At 36.9% G+C, this 24,877-nt stretch overlaps 1 protein-coding gene across 4 annotated transcripts in view; it reads right to left on the bottom strand.

Annotated features, from left to right (window-relative positions):
- Positions 1-24,877, bottom strand: part of LOC149074679 (uncharacterized) — a 459,047-nt gene that overhangs the window by 46,389 nt on the left and 387,781 nt on the right. For all 4 annotated transcript variants that reach the window (XM_089247147.1, XM_089247149.1, XM_089247150.1 and 1 more), the window contains one exon: positions 13,036-13,283. In XM_089247147.1, coding sequence (XP_089103273.1) covers positions 13,036-13,283 — 248 coding nt within the window. The remainder of the gene's footprint in view (positions 1-13,035; positions 13,284-24,877) is intronic.

Raw genomic sequence — 24,877 nt, 5'->3', positions numbered from 1 at the left:
AGAATGAGATTGATCCGTCGTAAGCTGTCCAATTTCGGAGCCGAGCAAGTCAAGGGAACTGAGGAAAAGTTTAGCTTGAGGTACGATAAACTGTTTGTCAACGACAGATGTTTCGTGTATGACGAGAAGAATAGCAGCATCATCAAAGAACCGGGACATTAGGAGTCAAGCTGGAGTCCGCTGAAAATACTGTCGTGGAATGTATCTGGCTTGATTTCATTGAACTCGCATAGTTTATCTAATAGTGTTAATTATGATGGGTTTTTTTGTGAAACCTGCACTGGGAGCTTGAGGCATGCGAGTACGATTTTTTTTAACTGATTTAAATTTTATTTTTAATCCGGCGGTCAGCAGTAGTGTATTTACAGGGGGGATAAGTGGGCTATAGCCCAGGGCGGCAAATTCTTAGAGGCGGCGAATTTTGGAGTATAAAAAGAGGGTGGGGAGAAAAAAAAAAACACTTTTTTAAATTCACGTTTCGTAAACGTGTTTAAGTTTCATATGCGTCATTTCTATCGTAAATAATATATAATTATTAAACCATATTGTTTAGTAAACCACTCTGTATATTCAAGTAATGCAAGCACATTCAAATCACACGAGTGCACAAACCACTGGCGTCCCCGCCTAAAATTTTAGTCAGTCCACGAAACAATTTTGAGAAAATATTTCACTATTTCAAAATACACTTCAGGACGTGCGGTTAAACATAATATGTATAGATATTATGTAATGCATTATTGATTTTGTTGCTAGACTATAACCAAGAACGTATCTCGTCATCATTGATTGGTGCTGAGATACTTTCATACTCGAATGTATGCACCATACATTCGAATGAAATTTATCAGTGTTTCTCATCGATGTGTTGACGCCTGCGGGCCGGAGATTGAACGCCGTTAATGGCAATCATTATGGATCGGAATAGGATACGAATACAGGACAGAAAAGTAAAAAATTTCAGCGCAACTATATACAGTACCACTTTTTGTCTTTTGTTTGTTTATGATTTATTAGTAATGGCATAGGGAGGGAGTGGAAGGGGATGGGGGGGGGTAAAAAAAGTTAGACTGAAATGGGAGGGAAAATACGGCCCTGGCGGTCAGAGCCTCCGTTTTTGGACGTTTTAAGAGCGGATGGCTTTGGGGAGTACGAAAAAGCCTTAAATATAAAATCTTATATAAAAACGAATTTTTTATATCTATTGAATGCATTGCAAACTCTAAATCCTCTAATTTAATTTTTGTGTACTTTGATCACTCGGAGTGGGACAGTATTTTACATAACATCGATAGTTTTTTACAATTGTATCCCCGTAGTTTTCTGAGTTTGGGTGACTAACTCTAGAACTGGTTTTCATAACACTGTGACGGATGTAATGTGGAGTTATGGGGCCATAGAAACACTCAGGATACCGCTATAAATAGTAATGGCTATAAACTTATTGATTTCTGTAATCGGCATAATTTAGCCGCTCTTAACGGCAGAAAATTCGGAGATCCCCAAGGTTGTTTGACTTTCATCGGAGGAAATAGCATAAACTTTGGTTTTTGTCACTGGTATATTTCTCATTTGGGTAGTCATTTTGAGGTCTGTCAGGCAACAGATTCTGATTTCTGCAATTTCCGATTGCAGTGGAGCTTTACGGAGAAAAAATACCCCTTAGAAAAAAACGTTAAACGTAGAAGATTCTTTTGGAATTGTGTAACTTCCCTAACAACATAGATTGCAAGATTCATCGAAAGACTGGTTATTTGTGGAAATGAAGATTAAAAGGAAGAAAATTCATCACTGCCCCCACGGGGACTCGAACCCCGGTCTCTCGCTTAGCGGACGAGTGCTCTACCATCTAGGCTATGGAAGAAGGTAGAATATTTCAACCTTGGAGCGTATATATGTTGAAAGGCACCGTACATGGACGGCGTCAACAATCAACTAATAGCTCGTGAATGACAAAGGCCAACCAGATGGCCATATACATATAGAGTTCGAGTCCCCGTGGGGGCAGTGATGAATTTTCTTCATTGTAATCTTCATCTTTCAACATATATATACGCTCCAAGGTTGAAATATTCTATCTGCTTCCATAGCTTAGATGGTTACCACTCGTCCGGCAAGCGAGAGACCGGGGTTCGAGTCCCCGTGGGGGCAGTGATGAATTTTCTTCCTTGTAATCTTCATCTCCACAAATAACCAGTCTTTCGATGAATCTTGGATTGACAAGTGGAGAGGACGTTTCTATATTCATCGTTAAATTACTTTAAAGCCAACTACTCTCTGCTATCTTTTGTCGTCACCGAGGTCTACAACCAGGCACTGGCGGGTCTCATTCCAGCTGTGGATGTCCTCCCTACTCTCTTTCGGCGCTCCCGAGATCATATTCCACCTTGTAGTATCTCCCGTAGATCAGATAGTTTTACGAATGTGCAACAAAAGAAAACTATATGTCTGGCACCATTTTAAGAACTTTCCCTCTCAACTTTCCAAAGATCATTACAAAAATATGTCACGGATATACTCAGACTATGTGCAGTATAGAGAGCGTTTGCATCTTCAAAAACTTTGCGCGAATCATGATCGCAACTATTTTTTATAAAGATGTCCGCCATAGACTTTGTGCGACCAGGAGTATCCCTGTGCTGTGTCTGAACGACTCACCAATATCTGAAGACCTTGATAAGGCTAATATCTTTATTGACATCTTTTTTCGCTCCTACAGTCCTGTTGGACAGGGCTATGACCATTCCTCCAGTGACCTCGCGGAAGACCATTCGTTTTTTAATGACATGTTCAATACCCAGACAATACTTATACAATCCATTATTTCCTCTCTTTCCACCAGTGCATCCCCGGGTCCCGATGGAGTTCCAGGCATTTACTTCAAACTCCTCTCCGATGTTATATCTCCGCTCCTCAGTTTTCTATTTTCCTACTTTGACATCCATGAGATTATACCTCATTTCTGGCACTCCGCAATTATTATTCCGGTCCTTATACTTCCTACACAAGATGGTTTCATACCGGGCCGCTCGTTACTTGTTCAGCATCTAGTCGCCCACGACAGTTGGTCTAGATCTATCGACGAAGGTCACAATGTTGATGTAATCTATGTGGATTTTAATAAGGCATTTGATAAAGTCGACAGATCAATTCTTTTAAGAAAATTAACCGATATGGGTGTTCCTGGCGAAATAGTCAGGACGATCCATGTCCTACTGTCAGACAGAGTCCATTGTGTTCCAGTTGCTCAAGCTGTGTCAGCGAGTCACCCGTACCAAGCTGCGTCATCCAAGGATCTGTGTTGGGTCCTATTCTATTCACCTTGTTCGCTAATGACATAGCTCAAGTCATCTCTCCCATACCCATTCTACAATTTGCAGATGATATAAAGCTATTCTCAACGACGGAAAACACAATGGGCCTCGAGACTGCCTGCTTTCGTCTCTTCCGTTGGAGCAGCCAGAACAATCTTCCATCTCTATCGTCAAGAGTGGCTCTATGCATCTAGGCAGACCCACCGACCCCGTCTGTTATCAGATGGGTCCTGAAGTTTTACAACACTTGACCATATGCTCTGACCCTGTTTTTCGCTTTTTGCACACATTTCCGATTCTTGAATACTGCTCGCAGATGTGGTGTCCATTCAAAAGTAAAGACATATTACTCATCGAGAGTCCCCAAAGCGATTTTATTAAACGTCTTCCAGGTACTGGTGGAAGATCATACCAAGAGAGACTCGAGATACTTGGCTTTCACTCCTTGGAGTGGATGAGGGCTCGATCTGACCTAATCATGTGCTATAAACTGGTACACAATATGGTATATTTACCTTCCGATTATCCTTTTTTCGAAGTCTTGGACAGACGACCTAACCTCCGTAGACACAGTCTTCAACTGAAAATTCCAGTGGCCAGAGGCGACCGCTACTTCTATGGCTTCAGATGCCGTTCAGCTAGACTGTGGAACAACCTGCCTCGTGACCTCGTTTCTGCCCCCTATGCTGGATTCGTCTCTTCCTTGGTTGATTTTAACTTTTCTCCTTATATGAAGTGTTTTTCCATTTGATTTATGTTTTTTTATGTTTCCTGTTCGAATCTTACCAGTGCAAGTGCATTCTGCCTATATTGTCGGGTTGTGTGATAAATAAATAAAAGTTACAACCACACTAAAACTTGCCACGAAAGGAGAAACATCAATGGTTCATCTCGTATTTATATTCTGTGTTTTTTCTCTCTCTGCTCTGTATTTTATTTATTTATTTTTAAGCGTTTATATTACATTCTGCATCTAGGTGTTCGTCTGTGTTGTTGAACTAAGCGTTCCTTTTTTGTAATAGTTTTTTTTTGCATTGTGGGCTCCGGCCTAATGCACAATAAAGATATTATTATTATTATTACAGGTGAAAGGCGTTTTGTTCATAAAGGTAACCATCTAGTCGCCAGTGGAACAGGTGTCAGCGATAACTTGTATTCCCTTGATTTGTGTGATGACTTGGCTTTAATTGCCACTCAAAGTGTATCTAATGAGTTACTGCATAAAAGAGGATGAATCATTTGAGTATAGGAGGAATGATGAGGTTGAAGGATATGGTTGAGGGATTCTCATTTAATGGGAAATTGTTAGATTGTACATCCTGCATTAAAGGCAAAATTCATAGACAACCATTTCCCAAGGGTAAAGCTAAGCGGACAAAAGAATTGCTAGGAATAGTTCACAGTGATTTGTGTGCAGCAATGGGTGTCTCATCAATTGGTGGTTCTCGTTACTTTCTGAGTTTCGTTGATGATTTTTCACGTTTTTCATTCATTTATTTCTCAAGAAACAAGTCAGAAGTGTTCGAAAAATTCAAAGCATTTCAAACATTTGTAGAAAGGCAAACTGGCAAAGTAATCTAAGTTTTGCACTCTGATAATGGTACTGAATATGTGAAGTCTAAAATGGAAGAATGCTTAGCTTCAAAGGGTATTTTACATCAGAAATCAATCCCTTATACACCTGAACAGATGGCCGTTGCAGAGCGTACCAACAGAACCCTAGTTGAACGAGCACGATCAATGTTGGTGGATGCCCACCTCAATCCTATTTATTGGGCTGAAGCAGTTCAAACAGCAAATTACTATAAAAACATCTCTCCTACTATAGCAGTTTCAGACATGACTCTATATGAAAAGTTTTATGGTGAGAAACCAAAGTGGAGTACTTGAGAGTGTTTGGATGCCGAGCACTTGCTCATATCCCAAAACAAACGTTTGAAATGGGAAGAAAAGGCAGAACTACTAATGTTTGTTGGCTATTGCCATGAAAGAAAGGGATATAGATTGATCGATCCTGTAACTAAGAAAATAACTAATGCACGGGATGTCCATTTTTTGGAAAATGAAATGTATCAAAGTGATAGGTGAGACACCGCAGTTCCATGATAATTCTTTATTCAGTGGGACAATGGTTAAGGAAAACAGTTCTTTAGATTGTGAAAATAACAGAACTGATCCTGTAGATAGTGAGATGGGACATAATTAAAATAGTGTAGCAGTTAGCGAGAACATTTTCAAAGACACTGAAAATGACCATATTGAAAGTGCTGACACTGATCATAACAGTAGCACTTGAATGGATAATGTAAATCCACCTGTATTGATTCGCCCACATAAAGAAATAACACTCCCAAATCGTTACCAAGAGTATAATACTTATGGTATGATAGATTTGAATCGTGCTTGCGAAGCATTAGCACTGGCAATAGATTGTTTCCCAAATGAGCTAAAAACTATTGATGAGGCTCTAAATGGCATTGATGCAAACCACTGGAAACATTCAATATCTGAAACCACTGCAGGTCACATTAAAAATGGTACTTAGAAAATTGTTGTGATAAAAACTTCATGTGATAATAAAACGTCGTCGTGATCCCGTCGCCTGTGAATTGGTTAGTGGCCAGACCGGCTACCCTTGGACGTTCGTCTCCAGTTTCCTACGCAGTGGCTGAGCTGTGGCCTCAACGCGTGTTTCGTGACACCAAACCCGTCTGAAACTGGTGTCGGGGAGTCTTCTGCCGTGAAGTAGACATCTGGGAGTGTCTTGTGGACGATGTGAACTAATACGTGAATACCTGGACATGGCGGTAAGATCGTTCTGTTTTATTGTCTCGTTGTAATATTTGAGAGAAAAGGTTAACTGCGGTAATTGTTTGTTAAAATGTTATACTAATAGTTAATTGAATAAATATTTATAGTTTAATTAAAGTCTTGTTTCATTCATTATTGTCATCCATTCAATGATTAATGGGGAAAAAATGATAAAGAACCGGGAAATGCAAGATAAACGTTGCAAGAGGTATGTTATGTTGTGTGTTTATTAGCTCTCTCCTCATTAATGAGTCCTCCCTTTAGTATTCCGTATTAAAAACCGATGCAAAAAAATCATTGAAAGCACTACACATACCTACATTGCTCTCTAACCTAGACCCTCCTATCGAGGGGGAGGGGCAACTGTCCCCTTACATCCATTATTGACGAATTGAAAAAATGTATTTGGGTCAGAGGCAACCTAGATTCAACTTCTCCGTTTTACTATCCCTTATCGCTTTCTTCAACACTCTTCTTTTATCAGTAAACAATGATAGCTCACCTCGTCCACATTTATACTCTCTGAATGCTCTTTTCTTTTCAAGATAAAGGTTTCGCACGATATCCATGAACCATAGAGGGTGCGATGTACAAACACGCTTTTTTCGAAAAGGGTACGACGTCGTGCAAAACAGAGGACAGCTTCGTACTAAATTCTTCCCATTGACTTACCACCCCTACTGATTCCAACCGGTCTTTGAAAACTTCCGCTAACCTTCCTCTCACAACATCAAAGTTAGTTCTCTGAAAACAAGGAACCAGTCTTTTTCTCGGGTAAGGTTGATAACAAAAGTTAGTGAAATCTGACTATGATGATATAAAATCTGACTACAGTTAAAAAGTACACTAGAAATGGTATATACAGTCGCCCCCCCCCCCCGTATTCGCGGGGGGGTTACGTTCCGGAGGTGACCGCGAATACGGAAATTCGCGAATAACCGAAACTATAGGTTTTTTTTTGTATATCTCGTTTATTAAACATCAGGAGAAGAGCAGTGTGACGCAGGGGTAGAAAGGATATGTAAAAGAGGGGGGAAGAGATGTTTTCTTGAAAGAACACTGATTTCTGTTTGCCGTTTCTTCTTCATATCAAGTATGTTGGAGTATGTTTTGATAAGACTTCCTCTACTAATTTTTCTACATGTGAAGCACATACCATAGAAGGATCTATGTCATGAAAATAATCTATTGCTGATTTAAACTTGCGAAGCCCTTCCGCTATGTTACACATGTTGAACTGGTCTTTACTTCTTTATTTTGATCTTCTTCATCTGGTACAGCTTCAGTTTCAGGAGCAGTCACTCAGCTCCATTAATTCCTCTTCGGTTAATGTCTCTGAATTGCTATTAATTTTTAGATGTTAATTTTTTTCTATATCCATATCATTGAACCCTTCTCCCCTCATCTGTTTCGCTAACGTGACAATGTCTTTTATAATTTCCTTGGGAATTTTCTAGCTGCCTCCTGGTCGGCAGAGGCTTGATCGTAAGTGATTTTTTACATTGTGTAATCCAAATTGTTTCTTAAACCTATGAAATCAACCTTTACTTGCATAAAGTTATGATGAAATAGACGTTTCACCAGCTCTTTCCTTTATAGAAGAGTAAAATTTTTTCGCCTTTGAATTTATAATATTACAATCAATTGGAGGAATACCTTTTCTGAGGCAGTCTTGATCCACAAAAAAAACAGCATCTTCTCTATGAGAAACACATGGGTTCCGTAGGCAATGCAAAGTTTTCGTTGCCATAGGTGCAGCTACAGCCTCGGCTGATTGAATTTCAGATTCCTTTTTCTTGATGTATCTCACCGTATATTCGTTGATTCCATAATGGCGGGCAACAACAACAATTGATTTACTTTCTCCACAAGCATACATAGGCAATATATCAATTTTTTTTGTAAAGTTTTCACTTTTTTTGTCTTTTCAAAACATTATCAGTAGTATTAGGAAAATGAGCCATCCTTAACATGTACAACTCGAATTTTGTAAACAAAACGCGTGAATGACGATTCTTAGTGTTGACAAAAAAAAATTTTCAATGAAGAAAAAAAACCGCGAATACGGGGGGTCGACTGTACATACATTTAGTACATGTTCAACCTCCCTCCCCCCGGAAAAATATGAAATGATAGCCCTGTACTTGTGACACATCCTAAAAATATGTATATTTAACAATTATGTCTTCAACCAAACTCTAAATATACAATTATTATTTAACTTGATACTTGAATAGTAAATAAATCATAAATATAATATATACATACATCATTTGAGCAAAAATCAATACGCATCAATGGTGGAGCAAACTGATCTCAGCCTATAGCAAAAATACTTGAATATAAAATTCTCTCAATCTAACAGATTTTTAATCGCGTTGCTGGTCACTTAAGTGCTCTGGAACTGTGCCACAGATAACTTAAGTGCTCTGGAACTGTGCCACAGATAACTTAAGTGCTCTGGAACTGTGCCACAGATAACTTAAGTGCTCTGGAACTGTGCCACAGATAACTTAAGTGCTCTGGAACTGTGCCACAGATAACTTAAGTGATCTGTAAATATGCCACGGTCACCCAAGTGACCAAGGAATGTGCCACGAGCCACTGAAGTGATTTGGAAATGCGCAAAATAGTTCATTTTTACGAAATTATGATTTCATCATAAGGACCACATCAAATGAGTCTAATTTTACCCACAGGACATAGGTTGAGCATGTATGGACTAGGGTACACCAAGGGGAGTTTGCAGACCAACTTACAAAAAGATATATACCTTGGTTGAAAAAAGAAAAAACAGAAAAGAGCTACGTTGACACATCTGTTGATTTTTTGAGCTCAAGCTATTAAAGAGTGGAAGAATGTTGATGTCAAGGATATGTGTTTTAAAACTTTTGTGTTTTTAAAAAATTGACAGGATTTGTGTGATTTACAAATTATTATCAATGCGCCCTAAATCTAGTACTTAAACAAAGGAAATAACAGTTTCAGTAGGTTAGGGGTGATTCCAGGTCCATGAGGTCACAGGAAGTTCTTTGTTTAAAGTGTTATTGAATATATGAAATAGTAAGTTACTTTTTGTAATGCCTCCTCAACAGATATTAAGTTTAAAATAAAAGACACATGATGAGAATATAGTGGAACCTGCTTATAACATCTTAAAAAAGAACTATTGTAAAGAAACTTTGTAAGTGGGAAAACACTCTAAACAGGAAATCTCAATGAGTACCAGTAATAGCTAAGACCACGAAGATAAGTTGTGCTAAGCAGGAAAACATTCCAAGTCAGACTAGAGTAGTGATAACTAGAGCCCGATGTTCCAGAAAAATGCCATAAGGGAATTATTTTATTTTTTTCTGCCATAAAAATGAATATTTCAATAATTTTTTCATCTTTATCTGTGAATTTCAGAGCCATGTTCAGAATAACTTTGATATTTTAACTTTGGCATTAAGAGCTTCAAAATAACTGCTATTGATAAAAATTTCAATTTTTACAATTCACTTTTATCAGAAAGGCCCTCCCAACCTCATTTGAATGTAAATAGGCCTAAGTGGAAGAGTTGATCAACTTTGCCAAAGACTATTAAGAAGACACCAACGAATAAGGCAAATACACGAAAATACAAAAAATTCTAATGCTTTTCGACACCAATGGGTGTCGTCTTCAGAGGAAAAATATTTAACCACTAATCACACGCTGACCGAGTTTCCCAGTTAGGTTGAATACCAAATCTTAATGCTCGGTTGCTCAGCGGAAAAAGTATGTATGTTCACTTCAAACGTCGTGGTCAGAATGAAGCTGTGAGCCTGTGTGGATACTAATGCAGCGTCCTGATTGGACACTTGTGGAATACTGCTACCCGTTTGGTCTATTCGAATTTTCTTAGAATTCCCACTCGAAATGAATATAAAGCCATGGTGTTGCGATCGGATGTGTAGATTTATTATCGTTTACTAGTGTATTTTTGCGATCGGATTCTTAACACAGCGAGCGTGTTCATTTAATCTTGCTTTAATTGGTCTCCTTGTCTGTTCTCTATAACCAAGAGGGAAATCACAACATGGAATGTAATAAATGCCCCATTGTGGTATAGCATCTTTAGGTGGTGTGACACCTAAGTTTTTAGTGGGCACATCCATGGTTGTTAGATTAAGCTTTTTAAAAACTGGTTTGATCTTCATTGAGAGTATTGGATCGTAGGGTATGGCTACGCTTTCTAAACGTCGTGCCCTACTCATTTTATTGGAGATAAGTGGATGATACTTTTGTGCTTCAGGATGGCTCTAAAGATGACTTGGAACAATTGTTACTCGTTATGAATGACATAGACCCCCACGCTCAGTTCATAGCCGAATTTGAAACTAACAATGAACTCTCTTTCTTGGACGTATTAGTAACTTAACAGAAATCACAGTTACAAACCTTGGTCTATTGTAAGCCTTTTGCAATCCTTGGTCTATTGTAAGAATTTTTCAATCTTATTACCACCTCATTTCAGATCTTGTCATCCCATGCAATAGAAACTTTCGGCATTTCGTACTCATGTAGCGAGAGCATTTAACATATGTTCAGATCGGAACACATTAGACCATGAACTTGAACCCATCAGAGCAACTGCGAAAGACAGGGTTCAACACTAAGATCGTTGATGAAATAAGTAGAAAATTCTTGAAACCGGCACAAGGAACTGCTTAAGAAAATGTTACGGAGAGGCCACTTAAAGAAAGTGTAGTCATACCCTATGATCCAATACTCTCAATGAAGAGCAAACCGATTCTTAAAAAGTTAAATCTAAAAACCATAGCCATAGATGTGCCCACTAAAACCTTTGGTTTCACACCACGTAAAGATGCTATACCACAATGGAGCATTTATTACATTCCATGTGGTGATTTCCTTCTTGGTTATGGAGGGCAGACAAGGAGACCCATTAAAGCAAGATTAAATGAATACGCTCGCTGTGTTAAGAATCAGGAATGTGAAATATCGACCATTGCCGCTCAATGTTGGCAAGAGGGCCCTAGATTTAAATTTCAAAAAGCAAGAGTTTTCACTAAGTCAAGTCTACAGTTGATTTAGATTTCTACGAAGGCACATATATGCGGGCCTTCAAAAATATACTAGTAAACGATAATAAATCTACACCCACGATCGCAACACCATGGCTTAAATTCATTTCTAGCGGGAATTACAAGGAAATTCGAATGGACCAAACGGATAGCAGTATTCCACAAGTGTCCAATCAGGACGCTGCATTAGTATCCACACAGGCTCACAGCTTCATTCTGACCACGACGTTTGAAGTGAACAGACATACTTTTTCCGCTGAGCAACCGAGCATTAAGATTTGGTATTCAACCTAACTGGGAAACTCGGTCAGCGTGTGACTAGTGGTTAAATATTTTTCCACTGAAGACGACACCTATTGGTGTCGAAATGCATTAGGATTTTTTGTATTTTCCTTAATAGACTTATATAAGTGTCTGCAAGATAGACATCTGACAAAACAGTGTTGTCAGGTATAGAAGTGATAAATATATTTTATATCTCTGCTATACTGTTACATATTTTTCAGATAGCAATCAATATACCTTCAAACTCATATCATATATTTTAAGAGTTCTAATTAAAACATAATTAAAATTATTCACTAACTATTATTCTTTAATTTTAGCAAGCATTATTTTGTATGTCAGCTAATTACGTGTATTTAGTATCTAATTATAAATCATCTCCAACCTAAGAGCTTGAAGGTTTACTAACACTTCTTTTGCACTATAGTATCAACTTGGTTTGACTAATAATGCAATTAATATAAACTAATATGTAACAAAGATGGAGTAAGGGTAGCCAATGTTTTGACCCTTAATAACTTAGTTTTTAGTTATTTTTTATTCTCTCCGTTAACCATCTAAGGCAATGGTTCCCAACCTTTGGAAGCCCGCGGCCCAGTTTATTTCTTTTTTGTGATTGGAAGGCGCGGTCATACACATGACTAATGGAAAATAAATGAGGTAAAATGAAACAGTGAATCACTTGCGGCCCGGTTTGACTGATGATAGGCCCTGGCAGTTGAGAAACACTGATCTAAGGTCCCATTGAATATAACATCGCAAATTACATGGTCGAAAAAATCTATTATAACTAGTTCTTTTCTCAATATTATTTTGTTATTTTAGAAAGTAAATCTTTTAATGTCATTTCAGTACAAAATATTGCTATAAAAGTACAATTTTTTTAATTTCAACTTTAGAAAACGTTGATTCCTTGTCAGTATCATTACTGAGAGCTGCTGAAATTTTACGAGTTGAGAGATTTATAAAACTGCACCAAATTGAAGGGATTCGAAATAAAATTTAAGGCATCTATTCACCATTGCTAAGCAAGATTCTATCTGTTTATAAATAACATTAGAAATCAAGGTGAACTGTATATTTTACCCTTAATTAACCACTTTAGCTAATTAAAATAAATCAACTCTAATTATCTGTATTGATGTAATGTTTGAATAAAAAAAGAATGCCAATTTACATCCATTTCAGCAGAAAAAAAATTCAATACATTTTTATGGTGGTGAACCATAGAGGACTATTTGTAAATTCTGTTATTTAGTGCATATTTAAGCATTTTTACTTTTGCCAGCTTATTTTTACAATTTTTAGTGCCCAAACTTCCAGTCTTCACGATAACGTTATAATCGTGATCCACTGTATTCCTCACAGGAAAAATCAAGACATCCTTTATATTAAAGGATATACATATTTTCATTAGCACTTTTCAGTTTACTAGGTTTCAGCTGCCGCTATTAGTGTATAGTATTTATATAAAAAAAATAAAATAAAAGTACTGCAAAGAATAATTTTAGTCACATTGCCTACAAGAGATATTGAAATTATTCAGTGTTACTCACATACTAATCTTGAGTTCGTTGCTTTTATTCATCAGCGTATCCATTCTTTTTGCGACAGGATTCTTTGATGTTACAGACGAACCTTTCAGTTGGTTGATGGGTAAAGAGCAACGTCTACTGCCACTAGCTTGATTGGATGATCTAGTATATGGTATGTATGATGGAGTACATGGGCTATTACTATGCATACCTACACTATTTGATGACGTGAGAGGTGAGACAGCATTTAACAAGTGGCTACCACATTCCTGAGAATTAATTCATTTGAATTTTATCAAATGAAAAATACACATGAATAAAGAAAATGATTAACTACAAACACATTTATAACATGCATTCACAATAATTATCTCTCATAAGCATATTATAATGAATTGCGTACTTCCAAACTGTAGTATACGTACCAAGGGGTGACTTAAGCGAGGGTGCGTAGCACCTGGATGGCAGCCTAAACTTCTGTGTAGATGTACAAATTGTTAAAGTTTTGGAATGATAAAAATTCACATGCATGACATCATGCGCTTTCACTCTTTTGAGCCATACCTTGACAACAAAAATGTTGAGAAAACTTGTGGGGACAGGCGGCCTGGAACTGTAATACCAGAAACAAGAATGGAGTCTTATCACATGGGCAAGAGTTTTGGTTCTCCCCAGAACTTTTTTGGGAGTGTTCAAATAAATGCAAAAAAAAATTGGGTTCTCATTTTGAAGGTGATTTTGGGTTCACCTCCAAAGAATTAAGGTTCCTGATGCTCCAGGTCATGAAGCATCAGAAACCTCTTGCACTCCTCTAGTTTCCACCCTAGGAATCTTGGAGTAGGTATTTTGAAGTGTGTCTCGATCCTGCAGTAGACCCCGATACAACTGACTAATGAAAATGCATATTTTAATGACGCCACTAAATAAATAACACACAAAGCACTATGGATTAAAAATGAGGGAGCTCTTCCAGCGCCATCTTTAGCTACAGAAGGTGGTGTTGGCTCTTCCAAATCACTGAAAGAGAGTTTTACCTACCGTGTTTGAAGTATACGTTTTTAAGCATCCAAGCTGCCAATTCTTGTAAATGCAAGTCATCAAGTCACGAGAAATTTGTCATTTTTTCCAAAAACATTTATTGCTTATTGAAAAAAATAATGAGTAGATCTTAATTTAATATTTTATTAAATACTGGATCAAGTTTTATTTCCTATGCAGTTCAACCTCATTTCTCACATTTGTTTTTAATGGAATTTGTTTTTAAAAAGTCATTCCCACAAAGTGGGAGGGGCATTTAACTAAACAATTATCTAGTCATGTAACCAATTTTGTGGTGACCAATTTCTTTGAACATTACGACACATGGAACATGAGATTACTTTAAAGATTAATTTCTGAAGGAAAAAAATTATGTGACACGATGCATTTATAATTAGGGTTGTCCTTACAAGTTCAGATGTCCCTAAAAGATTTGGGCTTTTTTTTTTTCTATTAGATTTACCAAACATGACTGCATGGCCCCCCACAAAGGAGGGGTTGGCAGGGCTCTAGCCCTGGGGCCCAGGGCAGTTCTCATCATTTTTTGCTTTTTACGCTATAAATTAACTGCAGAAAGGGCCCTTGGAAAGTCTGACCGAGACGCCCCGCTCCAGGATGTGGGGGTCCTGCATGACTGTAAGGTAACTTAAGTACAGAGGGGCCTCATAAAAATGAGATCTGGTTCAAATTTTCAAGAGCAAGCATGCTAATTGGTAAGCAGTCATTTCTAGCCAGGTAGGGATAGGGGGGGGGGGGGGCTATGATGCTTTTAATATGGCCCTGTTCAAACCCTTAACAACTAAACAGGAGATAGCAGGCCCGTAGCCAAAAATTTCGTTCAGATGGGGCCCCATCATTTCAAGGGGACCAAAGTGATAGAACAATAGATTTGTGGCCATCTTTTTTTTTTTTTTGGTCATTTTCTCACATTTCGGGGGGACCAGATCCCAAGTCCTCCCTATGGCCTTGGGAGATAGTGAAATAATGTGTACAAACTTATACAGTGGATCCCGATTGTAAAGTTTTAAAAAAAAAACATAATGAAAATACATTGTAAGCCGGAAAATGCTCTAAACAGAAAATCCCAACGAGTATAAGTTAAGGTTGGGAAAACGAAAATGAGTCATATCAAGTGTGAAAACGTTTTAAGAGGGAACATTATAAATGGGATCCATTGTATATATCATGACAAATCTATAGAATGTATGAAGATAATTAAACTTATTCTACAGGAAATAATATTTTAGCAAATTTGTGGTGAATCTCTGGCAAAAATGAGGTTTTAAATATCCTATATTCAAATTATTGAGTCCTAAAGGCCATCTCAATGGCTTCTGAACCTAAACATTTTCAGTAAACCCCCTCCCTTTCTAAGTTAACTTCAATAACTTTCAGGAGTCCCTTAATCGAATTGCCGATCACAAGTATACAATTATACATTGAAGAATAAAATTAAAAAATTGAATTCCAATAATTTGGGGGCATCCCAAATTTTATTCATGGCCTCTAGCCAGAGCCACAACTAGGATTTTTTGAAGGGGATGGGTAAAAATTATTTTGCCATCCCTGCAACTGTGAAATTCAGTTATTTTATAAAAGTAATTATGTTGTTCCCACCTAAAATTTGCCGCTGAGGCAGTTTCCGGATCTGTTTAAGTCATAGATAGCATCCAGATACCCAGTGGTTACATAATTTCTGGGCTCCCCCCCCATAACCAGTGAAATTAGGACATCACTTCAAGTACTAATATGAGTAATTACAAATTTGGATTTATTGAATGTTATGTAATGTCGTCAATTATGTTTGGCTGGAAAAAGAAAAAAATCAATTGAAAAAGTTACAATTTATTTCATTTTCAAAATCTTTGATCGTAATAGTCTCAGCACAATTTTTACTTCTAACTTGGGCGGCAAAATATTTTTCACACTAGAAAATATTTCTCACTCTAGAAAATACTTGCTGTAACGAGAGATAGATGGCTTTTTTCTCAGCCCAAGATATCAAGGAAACATTTAATTTCCTGGATATTATGCTGAGGTGAACTCCGAAAGAAAAGGCATCTCACTTTTCTTTCCACGTCACTCAGTGTCCCGGAAGAGACAAGATGACTTTTCCTTCCGAGTTCACCTCAGCATAATATCCAGAAAATAAAATGTTTCCTTTTACTTGCTGTAACGTTTTATGTTTTATCCAAAAACGTTTCTTATAAAGGTATCTCTATTATATTGTGGCAATCACGCAAATGAAACTGAACTCATGACATCATGTTAACGGATCTACAAAAGACAATGCGCCAATCCAGTTTTGCTCTTGTTCTTTATCTCTCACGATGTACTAAATTGTTCCTGTTTATCATTAATTCTCTGTTCATGTTATCAGCCGATTAAAAATGTTATAGAAAATATTCATTTAGTTGCTTGTTGATTTTGCGCAACCACACCTATTTTGAACTTTAAAAAAAAAAATTTTGACATTATATTGTTACACCTACAAAGAGTTTTATTGAGTTTTTTTTTCAATAGGTATTGGTGAAGTAAAGTAATCAAGTGGTCACGTTTCCACTAGCTTTAAGATAACATTGTGATTTGCTTTACTACATTTTTGTGGCCAAACTAATGTTTTTATTTAATAATTAGTCAGTCAGTAAGGATGGTTTCAATTAGACCAGTGTTTCCCAAGGTCGATGGAATGGTCTAGTGCAGCGGTTCTCAACCGGTGCTCCGTGTGCACTTCCCAGAGGCTCCGCGGCGACTCAAGGAAAATAAAATAAATCAGTAAATTCCAGTATGACTCAAACGGCTCGCGGCACACTTTCAGACCACCTGAATGATTCGTGGTACATTTCAACTTGACTCAACCTTTTGAAGAGTGTGGGGCTACTTCATTGATTTGAAAACATGACGCGGGCCACTTAATTAAGTGATCTAGAACAGCGTCGCAGGTTATAAGTGTGATCTGTAAATGTGCCGCGGGTCACTCAAATAATCTGGGAATGCGCCGCGAGCCCCTTGAGTGATACCTGTAAGCCACATAGATAACCCTTGACCCGCTGTAAACACTAGGCCTGTGCGGACAAAATGTGGCCCTGGGGGTTCTGTTGCGGCCTGTCCCTCTCAAACCTAGTTTTGTAAAAATGAACCAAGCGGCACATTCACGGGTCGCTTAAGTAACCCGTGGCATAATTCCAGACCATTTAAGCGATCCGTGGTATATTTAGTGATCCCTTGAGTAACATGTGACAGTTTTAGAGCATTGTGTGCGGTTCTACATCACTCAAGTTATCCGCGGCACATTCCCAGATTACTTGAGTGATCCGCGGCATAATCACTAGTATGACGCACGGCACAGGTCCAGAGAACTTAAGCGGCTCACGACACATTTTCAGATCACTTAGATCCGCAAAGTATTTAGAAATCACTAAAGCAATAGGTATTTGAAATTTAATAGAATTTTTGACTTAATGCAGTATAAACTTTACAGAGCCAGAATTAAATCTGAAGTTATGAAGGAGTATAAAAAATATATTTTTCATATTGAATCATCACTGAAAAATGACCCTAAAAAATTTTGGTCTTTCTGCACTATCAAAAATAGAAATGTTCCTTTAAATATGAAATGTAATAATAATTTTTTGTCGACTACTTCTGATACTGCAACTGCATTTGAGAATTTTTTCAAGTCTAGCTACATCACCAGTGCTACAAATGATATCTATATCCCCGATACGGCTTTTCCTAATTCTTCTAATGTTACCATTGATAATGTTTCTGTGGATGATATTGTTCATAGTATAAAGAAACTTAAAGGCTCTTCTCTAGGTATGGATGGTGTTCCTTCTTATATAGTTAAAGCTTGTGCTATAAATTTTTTTTCCGTTGCTAATTATTTTCAATTTATCAATTAGTACCAAAATTTTTCCTGCCGAGTGGAAGAGAGCAAAAGTTGTTCCCATCTTCAAAAAAGGGGACAAATCTTGTATCGAGAACTATAGACCTGTTGTTATTTTATCTCCGTTCGCTAAAATCTTTGAATCGATACTACACAAAAAAATTTTCAATCAGATCAAGTCATGTATTTCCGCGAATCAACATGGTTTTGTCAATGGTAGGTCTACTGTCACTAATCTCCTGAGTCTTAATGCCTGTATTATCGACGCCATACATAAAAAACGGCAACTTGATGTAATATATACTGATTTTTCAAAAGCTCTTGATCATATCGATCATGGAATTCTTATCAGCAAAATTAGTAAAATCGGTTTTAACTCTGACTTAGTGAATTGGTTCATTTCCTACTTATCCAACAGAATGTTGTATGTTTCCTATAAATCCAATTTAAGCCAAGGTTTTGTTGCTAGTTCTGGTGTCCCTCAGGGATCTGTGCTAGGCCCGTTGTTATTTATCATTTTTATCAATGATCTATCCGCACTTTTCAAAAATTGTCTACTCTTTGCTGATGATTTGAAGATTTTCAAAAGTATTGATTGTATTGATGTATGTTATAGCCTTCAAAATGAGTTGTCTTTACTTCACGAATGGTGTTTACTTAACAGACTTAATCTCAATATTGATAAATGTTTTGTTCTTTCATTCACTCACAAAAAGAATCCAATCTTTTTTACGTATAACATTAATAATAGCCAATTGCTTAGAACCACCTCTGCGACCGATTTGGGAGTTATTTATAGTACCAATTTTAACTTTGCTGATCACATTAAAAATCTTTGCTCGTCTCATATAAAAAACTTGGTTTGCTTAAAAGAATGTCGAGAGATTTCAAGGATAGTAATACGTTAATATCCCTTTTTAATAAGCTTATAAGATCTAAACTTGAATATGCTTCAATTATCTGGAACCCATTTCACGCTTGCCATATTATGAGTCTTGAAATTATTCAAAACAATTTTATTTTTAAAGGTATTTATATTTCAAAAAATATGGTCCTTATAACAATATTCTATCTGCCACTCATCTACGAAGCAGTTTCAATGTCAATAGCTTACAAAAAGGCAGAGAGTACTTGCTCGTTATTTTTTTCAAGAAACTGTTGACTAACCAAATTGATTGTATACCAATTCTTAATGAAATCTGTTTCAATATTAAGTCTCACAATACAAGATCTAATTGTTTATTTGCCATCAAATCATATAATACTAATATTGGTAATTTCTGTGCTATAAATAGATTTTCCGAATTTTATAATGCGCTTCCTCAACATCTGGATATTTTTCATTCGTCTGTTACCGACTTCAGAAGATTTTTGCTGTGATTGCGTTGTATATATCTTTGTATAGAATTTTTGTATTTTGCGTAATTCTTTGTTACTTTTTATTTGTCTTTTGTGTACTTTATCATGTCGCTTTTTCTATTCTGTGCAAATTTTTATTTTTACTGCAAGCTGTAATTGGGTTTAAACCTGTAGCTTTGTTTTATAAATAAATAAAAAAATAAATAAAATAAAAAAAGTGGCTCTGTAGGGGACTCAATAGGGAGGATGCCAGTTCAGGTGCCCACAAACTAGTGAAAAGTTTTACTCGTTTTTGACGCACCGAGTGTAAGATGTCATTAAGAATATTCATATTTTTCTAAAGGATAGTTGATGATGTTAAGCGTATCCACCCCCCCCCCCCCACAATCAAGTCAGAGCAGATCGGAATCCCCGCCGATGCTGACGCCGATGCTGATACTGCTTGAATGACCCCATACATAAAGGCACCCGAGTTATTTTCTGAAGGTTAAAAAAAAAAACTGGGTTCAGCTAGAGCTAGAGGCTAATCGGCTCGTCTCTCCCCCACCCCTCCGGTAAAACCAGGCGAGCTCTATCCCGTTAAGCCGGGTTTTCCAAGGAACAGGTTTCCTGTTCCGCGCGCAACGTGAATCAACCAGCGCGACACGCCGTCCACTCACCAATAAAAGCAGTAAGACTGTTTTCCTACAGAGCGCAATACGGCTCACGACAGCGCTTTACGTCGGGCGTGATGCGGACTGCTTCTGGAGGAGTTGCATGCGTCGTGCGTTTCACCGATCTTCTCTTCAATTTTTTTTAATAGCTGTGTGTGGAAACCAGATTCCAAATTAATAACCCCTTCCCAATTCCGTTTATAAACAAAGGAAGAAGTTTGAAGCGAAGAATAGCGCTTTATAGGATATTTGTTCCAAAACTAAGCTCCGCGTCATTATTCTGCGCTTAAGTAAGCTGGGAGGAGTGTATACGATACGTCTCACCAAATAGATTTATTAATTTAATTGTGTGACAATTTATTAAAACGTGTACTTTCCCTCCACGTAATGCATATTGCCTTGAAATTAATCAAGCTGGTAGGCTTATGTTGTGAATTGAGGCACCATGGTAAACTTTTTCATACTTTTCACAAAGGGCACAGAGGACCAAAAAAAAAATTGGGAACTGGGGCGGATTTTATGGCCGTGTTTTAGGAAAAGGAAACACGTAATAGATAAACCATAAAGATAATAACTGAAAGAAATGCAGGATTTTCAGGAGAAGATTGGGTGGTCTTTTATTGCCATTAGAAGGAGATGTAAAACAGTTGAAAGTTACAATCAGCCCAGCTTTGTATGAAGGGCCATAGATTGAACTCCCTTTTCAATACCCATCATGTTGAGGGCTGTGCAAAAGTCAGTAATAAAAGTTATTTTCCCTTCAAACGTGAGGGGGAGGTTGATAACTATCGGTTTACTAGATACAGCAATGTTGGAAGGCAGGAATCAAAAACGATTGCAGTGTCTTATTTTTTATGACTTACAAGTGGGGTCGGGCTATTGTTCGCTGTTCAAATGCCAAAAAAAGTATCCCATCGTAAGAGACTAATTTCTCTACTATAGCCACTTTAAATTCGTAAAAGGGGGGAATACACTTTCGAGGGGATGTTTTGCGACAGTCCTGTTGGAGTGGTCAGCCAATGATTTTTTAAGCGTCGTGGTAAACACAAATCACGCAGTTCAAATTCTTGACCAAGACTTGGGATTGCTTGAAAAAAAATACGTCAACCACCTTTTTTTCAGGAGGGGTCTAATTGTTCAACATGAATTCGATGGATTTGAAAATCTGGTGCTCAATGATCGTAGTGAAATTTTCAATTTTATCGTTGTTATATCAGTTTTTTTATGAGTTATAAGTTTTTTTTAGCATCTTTTGAAAAAAAAATGATTGGACCTTTACACTTAGACCAGAGACAATGGTCCAATGCAATTGACCAGACTAGAGAGTTCTACGGTTAAGTTAACGCGGAACCTTCGATATCTACAAGACTTTTCTTCGGAAACCAAAAATCGCCTGATATCACTGTAGATGGTTTTTGTATCAACATCAATGAAAAATTTTACAGCTTATGACATTCTGTAACAGAGATAAGAGATAAGATAAAGAGATAAGTTATGACAGAGAAGTTATGACAGAAGCTCTCACGGAGACCTTATTGGAAACTAACAGACGTCTGAAAAAAGTTAAGTCCATTTTTTATGTTTTTTATCTTCCCTTGATGTGAGTCTTGAATAAGAATTAAACTGAACTACCGTATTTTCTTGCGTATAATCCGCAGATGCGAATTTCTCTAGTTTGAAAATGGAAAAAGTACCGTGAAGTTCGTAGCAGGGCGTATATCCCTCAGGGAAAAAAATTCCATTCACCAATTTAATCTTGAGGTATAGAAGGGGTTGTTTGTATCGTTTTTGCAAAAAACAAAAATGTCGATTTTTCTATTTATACGCCATAGATAAATCTTTAAATTAATTTTAAAAATATTTACTTCAATTCAAACTTCTAAGAAAAATATTCGGCATATACAAAAGTAGCGGTATATAGTGTCCTCAATAAGAAATGAATTTTTAAACGTATATAAAAAATAAATCCGTATATAATATACGGTAAATTTATATTGCGATTTCCATGGAAAACAGAAAATAAAGTAGTGCCTCACACATTTGAAACAAAAGAATGAGAGTGGCAAATCCGTTTCGAACAAGATAAATTTCAGATATAAGTATCTTCGTAGAGGTGAAATGAGGCATTTTAAAGCAGATAAAATTCATAATAAAATAGTGTGGTAAAATAACTTTATTTGGAGTCCTCCAGAGAGTATATACAGTTTTTTCAGCTTCTGTGCATCGGTGGTGTTCTTCAGAAACATGTAAAACACTCACTGTTAAACCTCTGAGTGAAACACGATGGGAGAGTCGCAATGACAGCGTCAAAGCTGTCAGATTTCAGACGAAAGAGGTATATCAGGTGCTGATGAAGATATCGGAAATATCTGATCCGGCTATGCGGCACGAAGCCTGCTGTATAGCCGAACAACTTTCGGATTTCCAATTTTTAGTTTCGCTTTGCGTATGGTATGATATACTGTTTAAAATACACGGCATAAGCAAAACTTTGCAATCAAAAAACATCAACTTAGCTGTAGTCAATACCTTGATTGAAGGAACATTAACTAGCATTTCGTCTTACAGAGAAGACGGATATGCTGAAGCAAGAAAAAAGGCTGACGAGATAGCAGAATATTTAGAAATAGAAGCAAAATTCTTTGAAGACGTACCAGTTAGGAAGAAAAAGTTGTTCGATTATGAATCACCAGACCAGGGAGCATTGAAAACTCCAGAAGATAAATTTAAGCATGAATTCTTTTACCCCACATTAGATAAAACTTTTGTATCCTTACAAGATCGCTTCATGCTATTGAAAGAACATTATGCCTTTGTGACATAGTCTCTCTGACAAATGAAAATTTAACTTCCCGTTGTATAGCCCTTCATTTAGCTTTGCAAGGGGACAATGATGACATTAGTGAAACAGAGTTGGATCACGAACTCAAAGAATTGAAACATTTTATTTGTCCGGGTTCGCCTATCCAAGTTCTCCACTTCATCAAGGAATCCAATCTTCAGGATTGCTTTCCCAATGTGTGGGTGGATTTTATTGACCATTCCGGTGACCGTGGCAAGTGCCGAAAGGAGTTTTTCTAAACTGAAACTCATAAAGACCTATCTGCGTTCGACGATGACAGATGATAGACTATGCAGTTATATTTTTGTATTCCATTTATGTAGTTTTTTTTTTTTTTAATAATGTGATCAGCACGTATTCCCAAGAGATCGTTACGATCTGTCCAGGGAATTTGTTAGTGTTAGTAGACATCCATGCCAGACCCGGGATTCAAACCCAGACCTGCACAGTCAGAAGCTAGCTCCCTAACCACAGGACTGGCAGGCAGCGAGTTTGTCTGTTTAGTAGGTTTATCTAGTTTTAACTTTTCCTAAACTAAGCACAATCTATTCTGGGGAATCAGAATTAAAAAAAGTAATTACAGCCTTTGTGATTAATTATTGTGTATATTTTGCGTAAATGCGTCATTTTTTTAAATATTTATATATATTTGTTAATACTAGATTAGTATATTTTCAATGTTACTAAATCTCCTAATTAATTACCACTTACTTTTGATGGTTGCTAAAATGTTAATTACAGGAATCCTTGTATAAGAAGAGGGCTTGACCAACTTCGTTCCTGTAACTGGAGGGGGGAGGGGGGCGCCGACAGTAGGTTTTGCACCGGGCGCCACTTGGTCTAAGACCGGCCCTGCATACAATGAAAGTGCCTATAGCGTTACCAGTCAAACTGACTGGTCATGGTCCTTCTACGTTTTGTCAAAACTATCTTGCCCAATTTTTTTTTCACATTGATGACAGTTGAAAGTATAACTTTTCAGTATTTTTAGGAAAAATTGCGAAATTTCAGCAATTTGATCAATCTGGTTCACTGTGAAAACAGAGCTAAAAATTGAAAACGATCATAATGACTGCCGTGGTCCTTCTAGTATTAATCATACTACAGTTACAAGCTTCAAAGTTATGCTTCTAATTAGGCACCTACCCAACTTGAAAAAGCTGGATTACAACTCCCTACAATTAAAAGTTTGAGATGAAAAAACCATGTACAATCACAGCATTGAAAACCCCACCACTGTCTAGTCGGGCATTCATGAACTACCCGATGCACTCAGTTACCTTATTTGGTACCGCTACTTCGTAAAAAATACAAAAAATAGTTCTAAAAGTTTCTTTCTATAGTAATTAGAGTATTTTTATTATTTTATCATTTTGAGCCAAATTGCGGGGGGGGGGGGGTCCAGGGCCAAAACAGATGCTGTTTCCAGTACACAAATATTTTTGCAAAAGGCATATTAATGGATGAATAGCAAATTAATTTATATAAAAAATGTAATATCGTAAATACAAATAAAAAAATATTTTTATCTTATAAAATCTTAAGCAAAGCAAAAGGAAGGTCTAAAATTTCTTTTCTAGAGAATGTGTTGTTTTCCTCACAAAAATTTTCACCAATTGCAAATATTTCGGTTACATATCAGATCTGGCAGCATCACAAATGTTTTCTTCTCAATTTATTTTGTTAAAATCACTGATTTTGAAGTCATTTTTGTCAAAATAAAGATACCATAAAAATCTTTGATTGATTAAGAATATATACATACTCGTAAAAAACGATGCTATTAAAAAAACCTCGAAATAATTTCAAAACTTACCTCAACTTTCAGAAATTTTGAAGACTGGTCTCCTTAGCTGCAGCATGAAAATGCAAATCATTTTTGATTATTTGAAAAAATGTTTTAATGAATATTGAATGAATGAAGCTTGTCATGATTTTTGTAAGGTATTGGTGGCAGTAACTGCATTCATCTAATACTAACATTTTTGGATAAAGAAAAATGGTTTGAAAGTAGATTTGGATATTTCTCATCCGTCCTTATGAGAAAAAAAACCAAACAAATGAAAACATTTTTAATGAGTA

Source organism: Pholcus phalangioides, unplaced genomic scaffold (assembly GCF_987345545.1).
Source record: "Pholcus phalangioides strain wild (caught in Gottingen) unplaced genomic scaffold, Ppha-v1.0 ptg000017l_1, whole genome shotgun sequence".
NCBI lineage: Eukaryota > Metazoa > Arthropoda > Arachnida > Araneae > Pholcidae > Pholcus > Pholcus phalangioides.
The sequence above is the reverse complement of the archived record's forward strand: the minus strand, read 5'-3'. Positions and strand labels throughout refer to the sequence as shown.